A 19,718-nucleotide genomic window follows, 5' to 3' on the forward strand; every position below is an offset into this window, starting at 1 on the left:
CCCGCCTCCTGGCAAGAGGACACAGAGGCAGGTTTGCCACCCGCCCCCAAATTCTGCAACTTTCCTGGCAGTCTCGTCTCCATAACTGCCTCCTCGGGGCTGAGAAAATCCAGTCCTTAGTATTTGTTTAATTGCTTTGCCATTTCCTTGTTCCCCATTATAAATTCTCCCGTTTCTGACTAAGGGACCTACATTTGTCTTCACTAATCTTTTTCTTTTTACGTACTTGTACAAGCTTTTACAATCCGCTTTTATGTTCCTTGCAAGTTTACTCTCGTATTCTATTTTTCCCCTCTTAATCAATCTCTTGGTCCTTTTTTGCTGAACTCTAAACTGCTCCCAATCCTCAGGCTTGCTACTTTTTCTGGCAACTTTATATGACTCCTCCTCGGATCTAATACTATCCTTAATTTCTTTTGTTAGCAATGGCTAGGCTGCTTTTCCTTTTTTTGCGCCAGAAAGGAATGTATAACTGTTGCAATTCATGCATTCGTTCCTTAAATGTTAGCCATTGCCTATCCACCGTCATGCCTTTTAATGAAGCTCCCCAAACTATCATAGCCAACTCCCGCCTCATACCTTTGTAGTTTCCTTTATTTAGATTTAGGACCCTAGTTTTGGATTGGACTTCTTCACGTCCCATCTTAATGAAGAATTCTATCATGTTATGGTCACTCTTCCTTGAAGAACCCCGCACAACAAGATTATTAATTAACCCCTTCTCGTTGCACAATACCCAATCTAGGATAAACTGTTCCCTAGTTGGCTCCTCAACGTACTGGTCTAAAAAACCATCTCGTACACACTCCAGGAATTCATCCTCCACAGTATTTTTGCTAATTTGGTTTGGCCAGTCTATATGTAGATTAAAGTCACCCATGATTACTGTAGTACCCTTGTTACATGCATCACTAATTTCCTGTTTGATGCCATCCCCTACATTACCACTATGTTTGGAGGCTTATAGACAACTCTCACCAATGTTTTCTGCCCCTTGGTGCTTCTTAGCTCCACCCATACTGATTCTACATCTTGATTTTCTGAGCCAATATCCTTTCTCGTTATTGCTCTGATTTCATCCTTTACTAACAATGCCACCCCACCTCCTTTTCCTTTTTGCCTGTCCTTCCTAAATATCGAATATCCTTGGATATTCATCTCCCAGCCTTGGTCACCCTGCAGCCATGTCTCCGTAATTGCAATTATATCATATCCGTTTACATCTATTTGTGCTGTTAATTCGTCTACCTTATTACGAATGCTTTGCGCATTCAGATACAGTGCCTTTAGATTTTGTCTTTTTAACATTTTTAGACATCTTAACATTTTTTGTACGATGGCCCTATTTGTCTTATTACCATTTTTTCTTACTCTGACCCTATTTGTTAGTGCACTCCTTTGTTTGTACGCTCTGTCCCTTCCTGACACAATCTGGTTATCCTTACCCCAGTCACTTTCCTGCACTGCTTCCTTGTCTTTTGCCTTTAGCATTCTAGATTTCTCTCCACCGGGGCCTTCCCCCACCCCACCCCACCCCCCCCCGGCCTTAGTTAGTTTAAAGCCCTATCTACCTCCCTAGTTATTCGATTCGTTGTAACTCTGCTCCCAGCATGGTTCAGATTTAGTCCGTCCCAACGGAACAGCTCTTTCCCCAGTACTGGTGCCAGTGCCCCATGAATAAAACCCACTTCTCCCACACCAATCTTTTGAGCCACGCATTCATCTCCCTGATCCTATTGACCCCATGACAATTTGCTCATGGCTCCGGTAATAATCCAGAGATTATGACCTTTGTGGTTCTGCTTTTTAATTTAGTCCGTAGCTGCTCAAACTCTCTCAGCAGAACCTCTTAGCCCTACCTATGTCGTTGGTACCTACGTGGACCACGACAACTGGATCCTCCACCTCCCACTCCAAGTTCTTCTCCAGCCCGGAGGAGATGTCCTTTACCCTGGCACCGGGTAGGCAGCATAGCCTTTGAGACTCACGCTCCTGGCTGCAGAGAACCGTGTCTATCCCCCTAACTATACTGTCACCTACTACAACCACCTTCCTTTTTACACCCCCACTTGAACGGCTTCCTCTACCACGGTGCCGTGGACAGTTTGCTCGTCCTCCCCGCACTTGTCCACAAGGGTTGGAAGAACCTCGAATCTATTGGACAAGTGCAGGGACTGAGGCTCCTGCAATACTACCTCTGGAATCCCTGTACCTGCCTCACTTGCAGTCACACCCTCCTGTCCCTGACCACGTGTCAATTCTAAAGTATTTAATCTAAACGGTGTGGCTGCCTCCTGGAGCAAAAGATCCAGGTAACTATCTCCCTCCCTGATGTCTCGCAATGTCTGCAGCTCGGACTCCAGCTCAACTCTGAGCCGAAGTTCCTCGAGCTGCAGACACTACCACAGATGTAGTCGCCCTGGACAAAAATGCCCACAAGCTGCTGCAATATGTGGGAGCAACACATTTCCTGTTCTCCCATTATTTTATTTGTTTAATTAATTTGTTTAGTGTTAATCAAATTATTTACCTCATTTAGTTTATTAAATTAATTAAATTAAGTTTAGTTTTTAAAATTTAGTTATATGTTAACTTAAAACTTGGCCCACAGTCACTACCAATCACTTACCTGCCTTACCTGTGACGTCACACTGCCGTTTTCTCTTGTTGATGCAGGTCTGCTGCTGCTTTTATCCCCGCTCTTGGGCCTCGGTCTGCTCCCACTCAGGTCGTCTGCCGCCGCTCTGTAGGAGAAGTTAGGAAAAGCAAGCACCTCCTTCCTCCACCTCACCGAACTCCCACACTTCCCAAACTCCCAGTTGTTCACTCTGTGCTCGCTGCACTCAGCTTACCATCTCTCATTTTAATCACTTCTTATCTAGCCAGAACCCCTGGTAATGTCTTGAGGAGTTGACCCCTTTTTAGGCAAGCTTTCAGTCAACCACATTTTCAAGCCCTTTCTGTTGAAAAATGGCCAAAGACTCCCAAACTGTGATGAGGGGTTTCAGGACCATCGATAACTGCAAACTGGTGCATTCACTGACACGTTGGTCTCCGTGTAGTCAATTAAGCCTATTTTCCCAGTGTACCTTTTTTGTTGGGCGTTGCTTTCAACCAGTTTATGACCTGATCATTAGGAATTGGCCGTTTCAAAGAGACTTTAGTCGAGACTTGCATGTTAAGAAGGACCATTTTTGCAAGGTGCTAGAAGGCTGCAGTTGTGTGGAACCAAACCAATCCACAGCAAGAGTTGGTGCCTCCGGGGTATTGGGGAAACAAAATATTGAAAAACTGATCCTAGTACGTGTATAACTAACAGTGGTCCAATATGTTAACTTTTTTTTTTATCTAGGGTCGAACAGTCATTATAGAACAGAGTTGGGGAAGTCCTAAAGTAACAAAAGATGGAGTGACAGTAGCTAAAGCAATAGATTTAAAAGACAAGTACCAAAATATTGGGGCTAAGCTTGTACAAGATGTTGCCAACAACACAAATGAAGAGGCAGGTGATGGAACCACCACAGCAACAGTTCTTGCAAGAGCCATCGCTAAAGAAGGATTTGAAAAAATCAGTAAAGGAGCTAATCCAGTGGAGATTAGACGAGGTTGGTGTTCGATCATTTTTTTGTATTGATTACCAATTACAGGAAACTTTCTGGTATCCGGCACTGACGGGACCGAGCTGGTGCCGTTAGATCAAAACTGCCGTATAAACCAGCGGCAATGTTAAAACATAGAGCTTTTCAGCTCCGTGTGAATCAACAAACCCTGTTGCTTAGCAACAGCTTCAGAACAGTCGGCTGCAGCTGCAAGCGTCTCTAGCTGAAGCTGTTGCTTAGCTACAGACCTTGCAGAGCCTGACTGGGGGGAAAAAAAGCAACGAGAAGTAAAAAAAACTTATAGAAAACGGCTCCTGAATTTTGCCGGTAGATAGAGCTTTCTGGACTTTTAACCTCCGGTTAAACGAAAGTTTCCTGTACTTCTAATCTTAAAGAGCATGATTTTTAACATAATATGCATTTTTCCAGCCTGAATACCATAATCCACATTTCAATATAAAATGTTGCATGTGTAACATGAGTATTTGTGAGTCTCTAAATTGTTAAAATAAGCACAGCAATGTGCCACAAACTAGAGTGAAATTAATGATCTGTTTTTGGTGGTGTTCGATAAGAGCACTGGGAGAAGTATCTGCTCTTTGAACAGTATCTTTGAATCTCTAACTTTCACCTTAGCTACCAGGTGGCACCTCGTCGCTTGTGCGCTTTCCTTGCTCGCTGTCCCTTTTTTCCATGTGCACTCTCTCCCCTCCTCTCCAGCCTCTCTTACCCTGAATAATGCACTTAATCTTGACTTGTCACGTGCAACACCACAGGAGATAAACTAGTATGAATTTAAAATGAATTTTGTATCACGCACCTGATTTCAAGTTATCCCTTTCCGGGTAGGCTGCTGAGTAATGTTGATTAGTCCAATGTGGTCCAGTATTAAATTCAATATCATATTCCCTATTGTAAGAAGTGCTTAACTGAACTAGTACTAGTGTTAATCTTATATTAAAGGTATCCATTTGCCTATATTTTGAGATACGGAAATAATTACTAGTTTGTCCATTCTGATTATTGTCCACTCTGATTATTACATAGGAAATTCTAAAAGGTTGGTATGTGCTGAGTCTGTTGATCTCAACTAGGGTGGTGATGAGAGTGCTACAGTTGACCTCTGTACTTCCTAGTGTTTCGGGGGGTGGGGTGTGTGTGGTGGGGGGCGAAACCAACCAGGGTTCTGCTCCTTACTGCTATACAGTGACTCCTGCTGGAGGATTTATGTATGGGTGGACGTCGGGCAAGGACAGGATCCTCCGCTTGGCTGTTTCACTGAGCCCGTACATGAAGAATGGCCACTTTCCAAGAACGGTACGGATTTAGGAGATCTTGGCTCATATCTCCAGGATAAAATAGCTAAAATTTTTCCTCTCCCCACCCCCAAAACATTTAACTGATTCTAGAACAAGCCTTTCGGTACTTCCTTGCGCTGCCTACTTGGAAGACCATTGCAGCTGTTGATGAGTAGCACTTTAGGTGAAGAGCCCAAATGCTTCAGATTTTTTTTTTTGTAACTTGATCCTTTGACATATCGGCCTCGAGGCTCTTTGCACCACCTCCATGGCCTGAATGTTTTCCTTTGTCTTGGTGACCAAAATTTAACAAGGTACTCAAGGTCCACTCGGCAGGGCACTGTCCAGTTTTAGCATGGCATCTCCTGACTGATGCATTACTCATTTGATCTTGCAGTATAACTGAACTTTCTTTCACTTTTTATTTATTGCTGCTTTGCAGTGATTTGGCGTTCGGTGCTGAAACTATTACTGTGTTTGATCCCTTTCTTCTAAACTGATCTGCACCATTCACAGAATGTTTGCGACATTTTTTCTGCCAGCATGCAGTACCTTGAACTTGACACTATTGAATTCCATCTGCCATTGATTTGTCCAATTCCCAATTTATCGAACTCCTTTTGTAGGTCGCTGGGTGTGTTGTCCATCTCGGAAACCGCCTTGTTGAGTATCAGTCTGTGGGCTTGATTAATTTGCATTCCGTTTATATATCTAACGTACGTATTAATGTAGATTAGGAGCAGTAAGGGGGCCACAGCAGTAAATTCTGGGTGACTTCACTTAGTATTCTTCCCTTTCCCCACCCACCTTGACAACACTCCCAAACCATTACCTGCCACTTTCTTCCGTTCTTCCAATTCCTTATCCATGCCCAGATTTTACCACAAATTCAGAGAGCTTTCAGCTTCAGTAACACCCTTTCCTGAGGAGTTTTGAGTTGGGGTGTAGTGCCCATCAAACTGTACCCCAGAAGGGGATGTTGGAAAATGACTAATGTAGCATTAGTTTTAATGTAAAATATGAACTCTTTGCTAAAGCTGTCATAATTTCTCATTTAAATTTCTGGAGTGCATTCCGAAAAGCCTGATAATACAATTGTTTTAGATTCCTCTTGCAGCAACTCTCGGACCTGATCCAATCCTTGCTCTTTTGGGGCATATTTGAAACTGTTTAAAACTTCCTCGTATTTAAAATTTATTGTATTCAGCTGTCAAATTTGAGTGTTTTCCACACCCATCATAAAATTCTCCATCAACTGAGCTATATAATGGGCAGGGCAGATGCTACATTTTCCTTTAAAATCTTGTATCTGTCACAAACCTGCTGTTTTGAGTTGCTTTTCAGCCAATCAGCAATTTCTAAATGAGGATTGAAGGAGGAATTCTGGCCACTGGGTGGTGCTGTGGTAGAACCATTTTAAGTGCAGCACCATCAAGTGATCAGAATGGATACTACAAGGTTCCCTGTTAGCACTTTCTGCTGGAATAGCCATGGAACTTTTTATAGTGACTTAGGGGGGAGAATCAGTTTTATATTTTGGTTGAAAATCATCTTTCCCTGGGACTTAAATCCAGGCTCTATACAGACATTGTTTGTTGCACTTAACAAAAATGAATTATTCAATAATTTGAATTAAGCTCCATAAATTACACAGTAAAGTGGTGAATTTTAATTTAAAAATAAATTAAGAGTATACTGGATGTAAATAATGAAATAAATGAAAATTGAGCAAGATTAATCAAAATAAAATGCTTTTTAATAATTACGAAGAAAATAAACAAAACTGAAGCCAAGGTGAACTGCTGAACTACTTACCACCTTTTTCATAAGAGCATTTCAGAAAGGGAAGTGGTTTTGGAAGTGTCTTCCTGCAAAAATCAGCACTGGTTGTTTACTGTCAAGTCACCCGATGTCAGAAAGGGAATTTGTTGTGATAAGAAAATGTGTAAAAACAAAGCCTGCGACAAGGTGTGGAGCCAAATAAATAAACAAACAAATAGGCCCAGACAGCCATAGTGGCAAAATTGAGACTTTCATGAGGTATTGCGAGATTCCAAAAAGGTCAATATCCTGAGTCTCAATAAAATCCTGTTGCAATTTATTGTTTGGTGCAATTGGTCAGCAATATACATAAGCAAGGAAACAAATGCAAGAAATTGGTACAATTGGATCAATGGCTTTGATTGAATGCTGATCCTGCACCAGTTACTATGTTCTAGACTATGTTGCTTATAATTGACAAAAAAAGACTGCTATGGGAAAGTTGCCTATTAATGTCAAGTCCTAGGTAAAGATTCACAAGACTGCAAATTTGTAACATTGTGTATGCATTTGACTTTTTGCAGACTTGTAATTTATTTTTGCACAATTCCGCTGACAGACTTTTAAACATGAAAATGTAATTTTATAAATTTGCCTACTTGTAATCTAGATATTTTGATGTGCCTGTTAACTTTAACTTTTTCTTTTTTGTAGGTGTCATGCTGGCTGTAGAAACTGTAATTGATGAGCTGAAAAAGATGTCCAAACCAGTTACAACCCCAGAAGAAATTGCTCAGGTACTTGTGTTTCAATAACATACAGGAAACTTGCGATTTACCAGCACCTAAATAACCGGAAATCTCAGTTAACCGGCAAAATTCAGGAGTAGGTTTTACTTCATATTGACTTGCGTTCCTCCATCTGTTGCTGTGCAATCGGGTGTGGCTGCAGCTGTTGCTAAGCTACAGAGAGGCTTGCAACTTGTGGCCATTGTTCTGAACTTGTTGCTAAGCAACAGGGTTTGTTGCTTTATATGGAGCTGTCATCTCTCCGTATCTTTCACTATAGCGTTCGGTTATCCGGAATTTTTGATGAACCGGCACCACGTCGGTCCCGTCCGTGCTGGATTTTAAAAAAAAAAGTTTCCTGTATAACTAAAAAGTGCTGTCCGTGAGAATTTACATTGCTATCTGATATACCTATCAATTCCTCCAATAAAAGGCGAAGAGTTACGAAGGTGACTAAAGGTTTTTATTGACTAAATAACAGAGCCCACTCTCGTGGGTGATCCGATCCAAGCAGGAGGAATACCAGCCAGTCGCTCACCTTTATACCTGGCCTGGTGGGTGGAGCCAAGGCGGAGTCGGCAGTGGTCATCCCAGGTATAGCAGTGTGGCAAGAGGCGACCTCGTACCGTGATACAATAGTGGTCAGTGATACAGTTATAACGAACAGTGGTGAACAGTGCTAACTACTAACAGTGATACGATAGTGAACGTGGTTTACCACATTCACCCCTTGTTTAGAATTAAGTCCGGCGGGGTGAAGTGTACTACCAATTCTGGTAGGTCAGTCTGTCCGGAGGCTTCGTAAGCCTCTCCGATCGCCGCAGCGGTGGTGTTGCCTTATCCGGTGCTGGTGCCTTATCCGGTGTTGATGCTGGTGTTTGCGTGGTCGGCGAGGGCTCGTGGGGTTCCGGCATGCCGTCTACCTGGACTGAGGTTGGGGGGGGTGGTGGCGGTGTTTCCGGATCGGCTGAGGGTGCGAGGTCTCGTAGGGAGACAGTGTCCTCCCGCCCGTCTGGGTACGCCACGTAGGCGTACTGGGGGTTGGCGTGCAGGAGGTTCACCCTCTCGACCAGGGGGTCCGTTTTATGGGTCCTCACGTGTTTCCGCAGCCAGACCGGCCCCGGGGCGGTCAGCCAGGTTGGTAGAGTGGTTCCCGTAGTCGACTTCCTGGGGAAAACGAACATTCGTTCATGGGGGGTGGTGTTAGTGGCCGTGCAAAGTAATGACCGGATGGAGTGCAGCGCTGTCGGGAGGACTTCTTGCCAGCGGGAGGTTGGGAGGCCCTTAGACTTTAAGGCTAAGAGGACGGCCTTCCATACCGTCGCGTTCTCTCTTTCCACCTGACCGTTACCTCTGGGGTTGTAGCTGGTGGTCCTGCTTGCTGCAATACCTCTCTCTAGGAGGAATTGCCGGAGTTCCTCGCTCATGAAGGAGGAGCCCCGGTCGCTGTGTATATAGTTCGGGAACCCGAACAAGGCGAAGAGGGCATTCAGGCACTTAATGACCGTGCTACTGGTCATGTCGGGGCAGGGGAAGGCAAAGGGGAAACGGGAGTACTCATCAACGATGTTGAGGAAGTACACATTACGGTCAGAGGACGGGAGGGGCCCCTTAAAGTCGATGCTCAGGCGCTCGAAGGGGCGGGTGGCCTTGATCAGGCTTGCTCGGTCCGGCCTATAGAAGTGCGGTTTGCACTCCGCACAGGTCTGGCAGTTCCTGGTCATGGTCCTGACCTCCTCGATGGAGTAGGTCAGGTTGCGGGCCTTAATGAAATGGTAGAGTCTGGTGACTCCGGGGTGGCAGAGCTGGTCGTGGAGGGTCTGAAGCCTATCGATATGCGCGCTGGCGCATGTCATTCGTGAAAGGGCATCAGGGGATTCGTTCAGCTTGCCTGGCCGGTACAAGATCTCATAATCGTAGGTGGAGAGCTCGATTCTCCATCTCAAAATCTTGTCATTCTTGATTTTGCCCTTCAGCTTGTTATTAAACATGAAAGCCACCGAACGCTGGTCGGTGAGGAGGGTAAATCGTTTGCCTGCCAGGTAGTGCCTCCAGCGCCGTACTGCCTCCACGATCGCCTGGGCCTCTTTCTCGACCGACGAATGTCGGATCTCGGGGCCCTGTAGGGTCCTTGAGAAGAAGGCCACTGGCCTCCCCTCCTGGTTTAGGGTGGCGGCTAAGGCGAAGTCGGATGCGTCGCTCTCCACCTGAAAGGGGATGGACTCGTCCACTGCGTGCATCGTGGCCTTGGCTATGTCTCCCTTAATGAGGGAGAAGGCCGCGCACGCCTCCTCCGTGAGGGGGAAGGAAGTGGCTTTCAGGAGGGGTCTGGCTTTGTCCGCGTAATTGGGTACCCATTGGGCATAGTAGGCGAAAAGCCCCAGGGTTCTCCTAAGTGCTTTAGGGCAGTGGGGGAGGGGTAGCTCCATGAGGGGGCGCATTCTTTCTGGGTCGGGGCCGATGATTCCGTTCTCCACTACGCAGCCGAGGATGGCAAGGCGCGTGGTGTTAAACACGCATTTCTCCTTATTGTAGGTGAGGTTCAGCCGTTGGGCCGTACGGAGGAATTTCTCCAGATTCGCGTCATGTTCCTGCCGGTCGCGGCCGCAGATAGTGACGTTATCTAGGTAGGGGAATGTAGCCTGCAGTTCGTTCTGGTCAACCATCTGGTCCATCTCCCTTTGGAAGACCGAGACCCCATTAGTGACACCGAAGGGGACCCTAAGGAAGTGGTATAGGCGCCCATTCGCCTCGAAGGCGGTATACTGGCGGTCCTCAGGGTGGATAGGGAGTTGGTGGTAGGCCGACTTCAGGTCGATGGTCGAGAATACTTTATACTGTGCAATCTGATTGACCATGTCAGATATGCGGGGGAGGGGGTATGCGTCCAGCTGGGTATATCTGTTTATGGTCTGGCTGTAGTCGATGACCAGGCGGTTTTTATCGCCGGTCTTTACGACTACGACCTGGGCACGCCAGGGGCTGCTGCTCCCCTCGATAATGCCCTCTTTCAGGAGGCGCCGCACCTCAGAGCTAATGAAGGCTCTGTCCCCGGCGCTATACCGCCTGCTTTTGGTAGCGACGGGTTTGCAGTCAGGGGTAAGGTTAGCAAACAGAGAGGGTGGCGGGACCTTGAGGGTGGAGAGGCTGCAGGTGTTACGCGGTGGGCGGTTTAACGTTTGCTGGTTGTTGACTGTGAGTGGGGGGAGGGGTCCACCGTATGCTAGGGTTACGCTTTGGAGGTGGGATTGGAAGTCCAGCCCTAGTAGGACGGCAGCGCAGAGATGGGGGAGGACGAGGAGTTTAAAGTTTTTATACTCCGTGCCCTTAACCGACAGGGTCACGACACAGTAGCCGCTGATGTCCGTGGCGTGGGACCTCGATGCCATCGAGATTCGGCTGCGCGTTGGTAGGACAGAGAGGGAGTAGTGGCTCACCGTGTCTGGGTGGATGAAGCTCTCCGTGCTTCCGCTGTCGAACAGGCAGGTCGTGGCGTGGCGTCCATCATTGACTTGGACAGATGGTGCGGGCGGGCTTGGTCCAGGGTGACGGAAGCTAGTGTGTAGCTGAGCGAGTCGTTGTCATCTGTGGGCGAGGCGGTCGGGCGTGGTGAGTAAAATGGCGTCTCCCACGAGGTAGGGCCCCATGAGGCACTATTGGGGTCGGTTGCCTTAATCAAAGATGGCCGCCCCATGACTCATGTGTGGGGATGCTGGCCTCAGTTGCCCTAAACAAAGATGGCCGCCCCCATGACTCATGTGTGGGGATGCTGGCCTCAGTTGCCCTAAACGAAGATGGCCGCCCCCATAGTTCGCATGCGGCACTGCTGGCCTCTGAGGATCCGCTCCTGCAGGCCTTGGAGAAGTGGCCTTTCTTCAGGCAGGTTTTACATATGGAGTTCTTGGCTGGGCAGCGCGACCTCGGGTGCTTCTCCTGGCCACAAAAAAAACAGCCGGCGGCCCGATCGCGGATGCCCGATGTCGGGGCCGGTGCCGGGGGTGGCGGGGCCGGTCGGGTCCGGGACGCCGACGCAGAGGTAGGTCCCGGGGGCGGCGCTGGGAAGGGTGCTGTGGTAGGGGTCGGGCCCGAGTCCCAGGGTCGCGAGCAGTACCTGGTGAATGCTTCCTGATCTTGGTGGGCCACTTCCAGGGAGATAGCGAGGGCTTCAGCTTTTTCCATGCTGAGGTCTTTAGCTTCCAGCAGTCTTTGCCGTGAGTACTCGGACCGTAGGCCTTTCAGGAATGCGTCGCGGATATTATCTTCAGTATTTTCGGCTGCCGACACCGATTTAAACTCACAGTTCCTGGCGAGTGCATATAGCGCCTGTGAGAATTCGGCTACTGATTCTCCTGGCTGTTGCGGCCGTGATCTTAGGAGGTGCCTAGCGTACATGTAGTTTACCGGGGTCCGGTACTTCTGTTTCAGCAGGTTGATGGCGGTCTCGTAGGTAGTCATGTCCTCGATGAGAGTGTATACTCTCGGGCTCAGTTGTGCCTGCAGGACACTTAGTTTGGATGCCTGAGGGACGCTGGATTCTCTCAGGTATGATTCGAAGCAGACCAGCCAGTGTTTAAAGTCTGCGGCTGAGTTTGCTGCTCGTGGGTTCAGGTCCAGGTACGGCGGTCTGAGGGCTCGCAGCCAAGCTGGCTGGTGTGGCTGTGCTCCTGGGAGCTGCGCTGGTGGCTCCTCCGCCGGTTGTGACTCGTTGTCGGACATCATTAAATTTAGTCAATAAAATTGATATACCTATCAATTCCTCCAATAAAAGGCGAAGAGTTACGAAGGTGACTAAAGGTTTTTATTGACTAAATAACAGAGCCCACTCTCGTGGGTGATCCGATCCAAGCAGGAGGAATACCAGCCAGTCGCTCACCTTTATACCTGGCCTGGTGGGTGGAGCCAAGGCGGAGTCGGCAGTGGTCATCCCAGGTATAGCAGTGTGGCAAGAGGCGACCTCGTACCGTGATACAATAGTGGTCAGTGATACAGTTATAACGAACAGTGGTGAACAGTGCTAACTACTAACAGTGATACGATAGTGAACGTGGTTTACCACACTATCATTTTGTTTTTTTCCATAAACTGACCATATCGTATCTTTACCATCTGAACATTAAATTTAGATGTTCAGGTAGCTGTTTAATATATTGCCAAGTACAAATACACCCACCCTGACATTGATCCAAGATGCAAAGAAGACATTCAGCTGGATGGTGTGAGATTTCCTACACGCTAATTAAAAGAATGACTTCCAGTGGCACATTCTGGTCCTGGATCATAATCCCATTCTCTTCCCCACTTGGCTTTAGTGAGCACTAATAACTGACCTTGGTATCTTTCAAATCATCATGAAGTTTGGCTGATTCGTCTACAGTTCAATGATTCCAAAAGAGGGCATATCTACCCTCTGACAAATTTGAGAGGGCTAACCTCTCGCACACTTGCCGGTAGACTTGGCTTTAACTATGCTGACATGTCAATTCTTTAGCTGGTACAAAATAAATGTACGCCCACACGATTATAAAAACAGTAGCCTACCCAGCTCCATGCAGGAGGGTGAGTGACCACACTAAAGTGAAATTTCTCCCTTGTGGCTGTATTTGTGTCCTGTACCAAGACTTTGGTGTTTGTGGGGTATGTTTATTCGTAACCTTGAAGTTTTCCTTGCACAGTTTGCTTAGTCAGGCTGATATCGAATGTGTTCAGATTGTGTTTCTGGGACTTTGTCACATTTTTAAGCGGTCGCATTGTGGGCTCAGAGCAATAGCCTTCTGATGAAGCTGACGATGAAAGAAAAATGAGTAAACCAAGGCTTCTATATAGCATGGGAACTAATAACCAACATCACTGATGTATGTTTTTCACAGAAAAATTGAAGTAATTGTGGAATATAATTCCCACGCTCTGATTTTAAAATCCCATGTAATAAGGGAATTCAAAATGGCAAAACAGCGACCCTGGCTATGACTTGGAATGCAGTATTAAAGGGCAATATTTTCCGTAGTTTTCTGGAAATGTGTAGGTTGGCTCTTGTTGGAAAAAGTAAACCATACCAGCAAATTTTCCCTTTTTTACTTTCAGTATACTGAAAGCAACTTCAATAATAAAAGTGACTCTGTGTTTACCAGACAGCAAGAATGACTATGGAGCTCTGTCCCGCTCTTGCCCTCGCTCTGTCCTTCTCGCTTTTGCACGCTCTGGCCCCTGCTCCCATGGCCCCGCTCTCGCTCGCTGGGTCCCTCTCGCTCGCTCTGGGTATGCGCCTTCTAATCCTGTTTTTTTTTTTTTATATAGTCAGTCACCCAGTTTCTCTGCGTCTGTTCTGATACTACCTTTTGCATTGCACCTGCTGAATGTCCTCTCATTGTTCTGCTCCTTCTGAACAACAGGGCCTCCTGGATCTTGCTTTCCATCTCGTCTGCCTCTGTATTTGCCAGAGCACCTTCCACTATCTCCACCGTTCGCTGTATAGTCTCACCACCACGTATATCTCTGCCCTTTCTGGGGAGACCATTCTCCCTGAAATACCCTTGTTCCCCCTCCTTCCACCCTACTTCCAGCTGCCCTTCCCATGGCAATTTGCTTTGAAGCTGGAGCAGTTGTGACATTTATTTTATTTAACCTACATTGTCCAGGGCCCAAAGCACTACATTCATATCCGATAACAATTCTTATTCTTTCCTCTATTATAATGCACTGTATTGCATTAGGGAGACCAAATGCAAGTTAGGTGACTGTTTTCTGAAAATCTGTCTGCAAACGTGACCCTAATCTCCCCAAGGCCTGCCACTCTAGTTCCTGCTGCCATTCCCATTCCAAGCTCCATCTTTGGCCTTCTATGCTGTTCTAACCAAGCTCAACGCAAGCTTCCGGAACATCACATCTTTCTTCCTGGATGTTCTGTGTCTGAATGTTGGCCTGAAATTTCCTCAGAGCTGCACCCGTTCCACTGCCGTAACTTTGGACTCCCCATTTACATGCATAAACAGGGCTTTCGCAAAGTTATGGTGGGAGAGCGGGAGCAGCACTATGTAAATTCTGAGCCATTAACTTTATTAAATGCGGACCTTCGCTATCTCTCCTATTTACTTTTTAGCAGGGGATGCTGATGATTGTGTTCATCTTTCCCGTTACTCAGGCCAGATCAATAGACTAGTTAAATGAGATTTGGTTTATAGTGGTAGATTGCATAACAACTTTACTTTAACCTGTAAAAGTAACACTTCTATATACTTGTAGCCAATGATGACTGTAATACAGCATAACTATCTCTTTAACCATTGTAACCCAGTGTTCTCAGGAAATCTGACTTTTCCTTTTTTTTTACAGGTAGCAAGTCTTTCAGCCAATGGAGATAAGGAAATTGGTGACCTTATTTCTGATGCAATGAAAAAAGTTGGGCGTAAGGGTGTCATCACTGTCAAGGCAAGTTGGAGCTATTACAATGTTGATGAACTTTTAATACATCTGCCATAGACCGAAAAGTTGAATTTCTGTGCTACCATACTATTGTCTTTTTAAAAAAAGCGTATATTGTATTCTGATGGTTTCCTTGTTACGTATTGTGTAAACAGGATGGCAAAACACTCCACGATGAGCTTGAAATCATTGAAGGAATGAAATTTGATCGAGGTTACATCTCTCCTTACTTCATCAATACAGCTAAAGGTATGCAATTCTTCCTTCAAGCTGCCTCTGATGCAACTTGCAGCTGGTTTGATTCTATCTTTTTGGTTTGTTTAAAAAGTGCCCAGAAAAATACCACACTGAAACTGCTTAAGTAATATTATTGGTATCCTTTCTCTTTCCCCTTCCCTCACCTCCACCAAAAGATGTTGATTGGTGTCAGGACTTGGATCTGCAGGTGCTGAACACTATCACCTCCAAGTCTCATACCATCCCGACTATATCGCCATTCCTTCCATCGTTGCTGGGTCAAAATCCTGGAACTCCCTACCTAACAGTATTGTGAGAGCGCCTTCATCTGGACTGCAGCAGTTGAAGAAGCATGCTCCTCGAGGGCAAGTAGGGATGAATAATAAATGCTAGCCTTGCGAGCGACACCCATATCTCAAAAAAAAAAAAAAATAATAATAATTTAAGGCTATCTTCTAGTATCGTTCCAGAGTGTCCTTTCTTTGCGTAAGCTTAGAAAGTGAGTCTTGGTAAACTATTTAACCATGAGGGGTGCCCAGCCTTATCCTCACCTTGGTGCATTTGTCTTCTCTGCTTTTTTTTAATTAGTTCACGGGGTGGCCAGCATTTATTGCCCATCCCTAATTGCCCTTGAGAAGGTGGTGGTGAGCCACCGCCTTGAACCTCCGCAGTCCGTGAGATGAAGGTATTCCCACACTGCTGTTAGGGAGGGAGTTCCAGGATTTTAACCCAGCGACAATGAAGGAACGGCGATCTATTTCCAGGTCAGGATGGTGTGTGACTTGGAGATGACAGTGTTCCCATGCGCCTGCTGCCCATGTCCTTGTAAGTGGTAGAGGTCGTGGGTTTGGGAGGTGCTTTCAAAGAAGTTTGGCGAGTTGCTGCAGTGCATATTGTAGATGGTACACACTGCAGCTGGTGGTGGAGGGAGTGAATGTTTAAGGTGGTGGATGGGGTGCCAATCAAGCAGGCTGCTTTGTCCTGTATGGTGACGAACTTCTTGTGTCGTTGGAGCTGCACTCATCCAGGCAAGTGGAGAGTATTCCATCACACTCCTTACTTGTGCCTTGTAGATGGTGGAAAGGCTTTGGGGAGTCCGGAGGTGAGACACTTGCCGCAGAATAACCAGCAGCTGGCCCGCTCTTGTAGCCACAGTATTTATGTGGCTGGTCCAGTTAAGTGTCTGGTTGATGGTGGGGGATTTGGCGATGGTAATCCCATTGAATGTCAAGGGGAGGTGGCTAGTCTCTTGTTGGAGATAGTCATTGTCTGGCACTTGTGTGGCGCAAATGTTACTTGCCACTTATCAGCCCAAACCTGAATGTTGTCCAGGTATTGCTGGATGCGGGCACGGGCTGCTTCATTATCTGAGGAGTTACGAATGAAACTGAACACTGTGCAATCATCATCTGACCCTATGATTGAGGGCAGGTCATTGATGAAGTAGCTGAAGGTGGTTGGGCCAAGGACACTGCCCTGAGGGACTCCTGTAGTGATGTCCTGGGGCTGAGATGATTGGCCTGCAACAACCACAACCATCTTCCTTTGTGCTAAGTATGACTCGAGTTTTTTCTCCCCTCCCCTCCCCCCCCCCCCCCCCCCCCCCGATTCCCATTGACTTCAATTTTACCAAGGCTTCTTGATGCCACACTCTGTCAAATGCTGCCTTGATATCAAGGGCAGTCACTCTCTCTTCACCTCTGGAATTCAGCTCTTATGTCCATGTTTGGACCAAGGCTGTAATGAGGTCTGGAGCCGAGTGGTCTTGGCGGAACCCAAACTGAGCATCAGTGAGCAGGTTACCCTCTTTTTGAGAAACCATAAATTTAGACAAATAAAACTGTAAATAAACCATTAAAACTTCAAATAAACCTTAAGAATCAAATTAAAATTTGGTTTTCCAGCCCAATTATACACTCCAGTCCCCGCGGCGCCCACCGGTCACGGAAATGATCGAGCGCGCCGGCGGACACCGCGTGCTCCATCTCCAGGGCCACCCGGGCGCGTACATGGCCACGGAAGAGAGGGAGGCAATCCGGCCGGACGACCCCCTCGACCACCCGCTGCCTGGACCAATTAATGGCTTTCTTAGCCAGGCCCAGGAGCAGACCCACGAGGAGGTCCAGTGAGCAGGTTATTGGTGAGTAAGTGCTGCTTGATAACACTGTCGGTGACCCCTTCCATCACTTTGCTGATGATTAAGAGTAGACTGATGGGATGGTAATTGGCCGGATTGGATTTGTCCTGCTTTTTGTGGACTAGACACACCTGGGCAATTTTCCACATTGTTGGGTAGATGCCAGTATTGTAGCTGTACTGGAACAGCTTGGCTAGAGGCGCAGCTAGTTCTGGAGCACAAGCCTTCTGCACTGGGATGTTGTTGGAGCCCATAGCCTTTGCTGTATCCAGAGCGCTCAGCCGCTTCTTGATATCACGTGGAGTGAATTGAATTGGCTAAAGACTGGCTTCTGTGATGGTGGGGACCTCAGGAGGAGGCTGAGATGGTTCATCAACTCGGCACTTCTGGCTTAAGATGGTTGCAAATGCTTCAGCCTTGTCTTTTGCACTCACGTGCTGGGCCCCATCATCATTGAGGATGGGGATGTTCATGGAGCCTTCTCCTTTTAGTTTAATTGTCCACCACCATTTACGACTGACTGGAGCAGGACTGCAGAGCTTTGATCTGAACTGTTGGTTGTGAGATTGCTTAGCCCTGCCTATAGCATGCTGCTTCCACTATTTAGCATGTATGTAGTCCTGTGTTGTAGCTTCACCAGGTTGGCACTTAATTTTTACGTACGCCTGGTGCTGCTCCTGGCATGCTCTTCTGCACTCCTCATTGAAGCAGGGTTGATCCCCTGCCTTGATGGTAATGATAGTGAGGGATATGCCAGGCCATGAGGTTACAAATAGTGTTGGAATACAATGCTGCTCCTGATGGCCCACAGCGCCTCATGTATGACCAGTTTTGAGATGCTAGATCTGTTCTGAATCTATCCCATTTGACAGTGTTACACAACACGATGGAGAGTGTCCTCAGAAGACGGGACTTCGTCTCCACAAGGACTGTGAGGTGGTCACCCCTACCAATACAGTCATAGTGTGGAGATGCCGGAGTTGGACTGGGGTGGACAAATGTAAGAAGTCACACAACACCAGGTTATAGTCCAACAGCTTTATTTGAAATCACAAGCTTTCGGAGCGCTGCTCCTTCGTCATAGACAGATGCTTTAAACTGGATACTATTGACTTAGCTGGGTCGTTAGGAATATGTGGTTTCATTCAAAATGTAAAGAAAATAGCCTAATGCACTTCTTTTGCATGAATCCAATCTTTGGATTCGTTTTCTAGGTTGATTCTTGGCTGCCCTTTTCTAACTTCATTGCTCCTCCCCACCAAGGGGAAGATCAGACCCGAGTTCTAGCTGGTGTTTGAACTCTCAACCCTTCGGATTGGAATTTGAGCACTCGAGTATTCCCAACTGCTGGATTGGCAAAATATCTAACTATAATGTTTTTAATAACGAACGTTACTTAAATCCTAGTTTATTTTTAACAGGCCAGAAATGTGAATTCCAAGATGCGTACCTTCTGCTTAGTGAGAAGAAAATCTCAAATGTACAGTCCATTGTGCCAGCCTTGGAGATTGCCAATACACACCGTAAACCTCTAGTCATTATTGCTGAAGATATTGATGGAGAAGCACTTAGCACGTTGGTTTTGAATAGGTTAGTTTTCCTGCCATCATTCAGCTAGAGACCTAGAAACTAAAATTTAAATGTTCTTTTGTAAGTCTTATGAGCTCTCATTATGTTTGGGTTGAAGAGCAAAACTGATGTTTGTATAGAACGATTAACAGTCTGGGATGAATTAAGTATGTGCTTTGTGATGGGGATACCCCCATGTGCTTTCAAGCTCAACATCATTGACAGTTTGCTAAATATTTTCAAAAGCATTTGTTTTTTTCTGTTCCTGAAAGAACTTAAATTCTAGTACTGTTCTATCCCATCTATATTAATTGAAATACAATTAGTAGTATTAGTTTTTTTTTAAATCAAACCTTTTATGTATATTTCTTCAACTCTAATCTTCAGGCTGAAGGTTGGCTTGCAAGTTGTGGCCATTAAAGCACCTGGATTTGGTGACAACAGGAAGAACCAACTGAAGGACATGGCCATTGCAACTGGTGGTACAGTGAGTAGAGTCAAAAAGTAAAAAAACTTGTATAGAAAAAAATGCAATATGTTACTTCAGTAGCCATTGCTTTTGGGCTACTTTGAACAATTAAACTTAATTATGGAAGAACTTAAATTGTCCTCTTATTGGTAGTGGAACTGAAATTTGAACATAAACTGCAATAATACTACTGCATATGAGATGAGACTTGTTACTGTTAGTTCAAAGTTATGGGGGGATTGTCTTGTATGTACGTATAAAACTTTAGACAAATTTTAGTGACAAAAACCTCATGATGTATAAATGCAATGATTTTGATAACTCAACTGCATTTTTGCCCCTGGTTCACTTGGCTCCAGGTGCAGGCTGACAACTGTGCTTATGGCGTTTTGGTATCATCCAGAGTACAGTGGCTGCAGTTGAATGCAGACCAAGCATGCC

At 46.1% G+C, this 19,718-nt stretch overlaps 1 protein-coding gene across 1 annotated transcript in view; it reads left to right on the top strand.

The window, feature by feature from the left end:
• Nucleotides 1–19,718, top strand: part of hspd1 (heat shock 60 protein 1) — a 32,096-nt gene that overhangs the window by 4,063 nt on the left and 8,315 nt on the right. The window contains exons 2-7 of the mRNA XM_085985804.1: nt 3,353–3,605; nt 7,373–7,455; nt 14,776–14,871; nt 15,021–15,114; nt 18,661–18,829; nt 19,196–19,295. Of these exons, the coding sequence (XP_085841930.1) occupies nt 3,353–3,605; nt 7,373–7,455; nt 14,776–14,871; nt 15,021–15,114; nt 18,661–18,829; nt 19,196–19,295 (795 nt within the window). The remainder of the gene's footprint in view (nt 1–3,352; nt 3,606–7,372; nt 7,456–14,775; nt 14,872–15,020; nt 15,115–18,660; nt 18,830–19,195; nt 19,296–19,718) is intronic.

This window comes from Somniosus microcephalus, chromosome 4, assembly GCF_052327205.1.
Source record: "Somniosus microcephalus isolate GS21.2 chromosome 4, FLI_Smic_1.0, whole genome shotgun sequence".
Taxonomy (NCBI): Eukaryota; Metazoa; Chordata; class Chondrichthyes; order Squaliformes; family Somniosidae; genus Somniosus; species Somniosus microcephalus.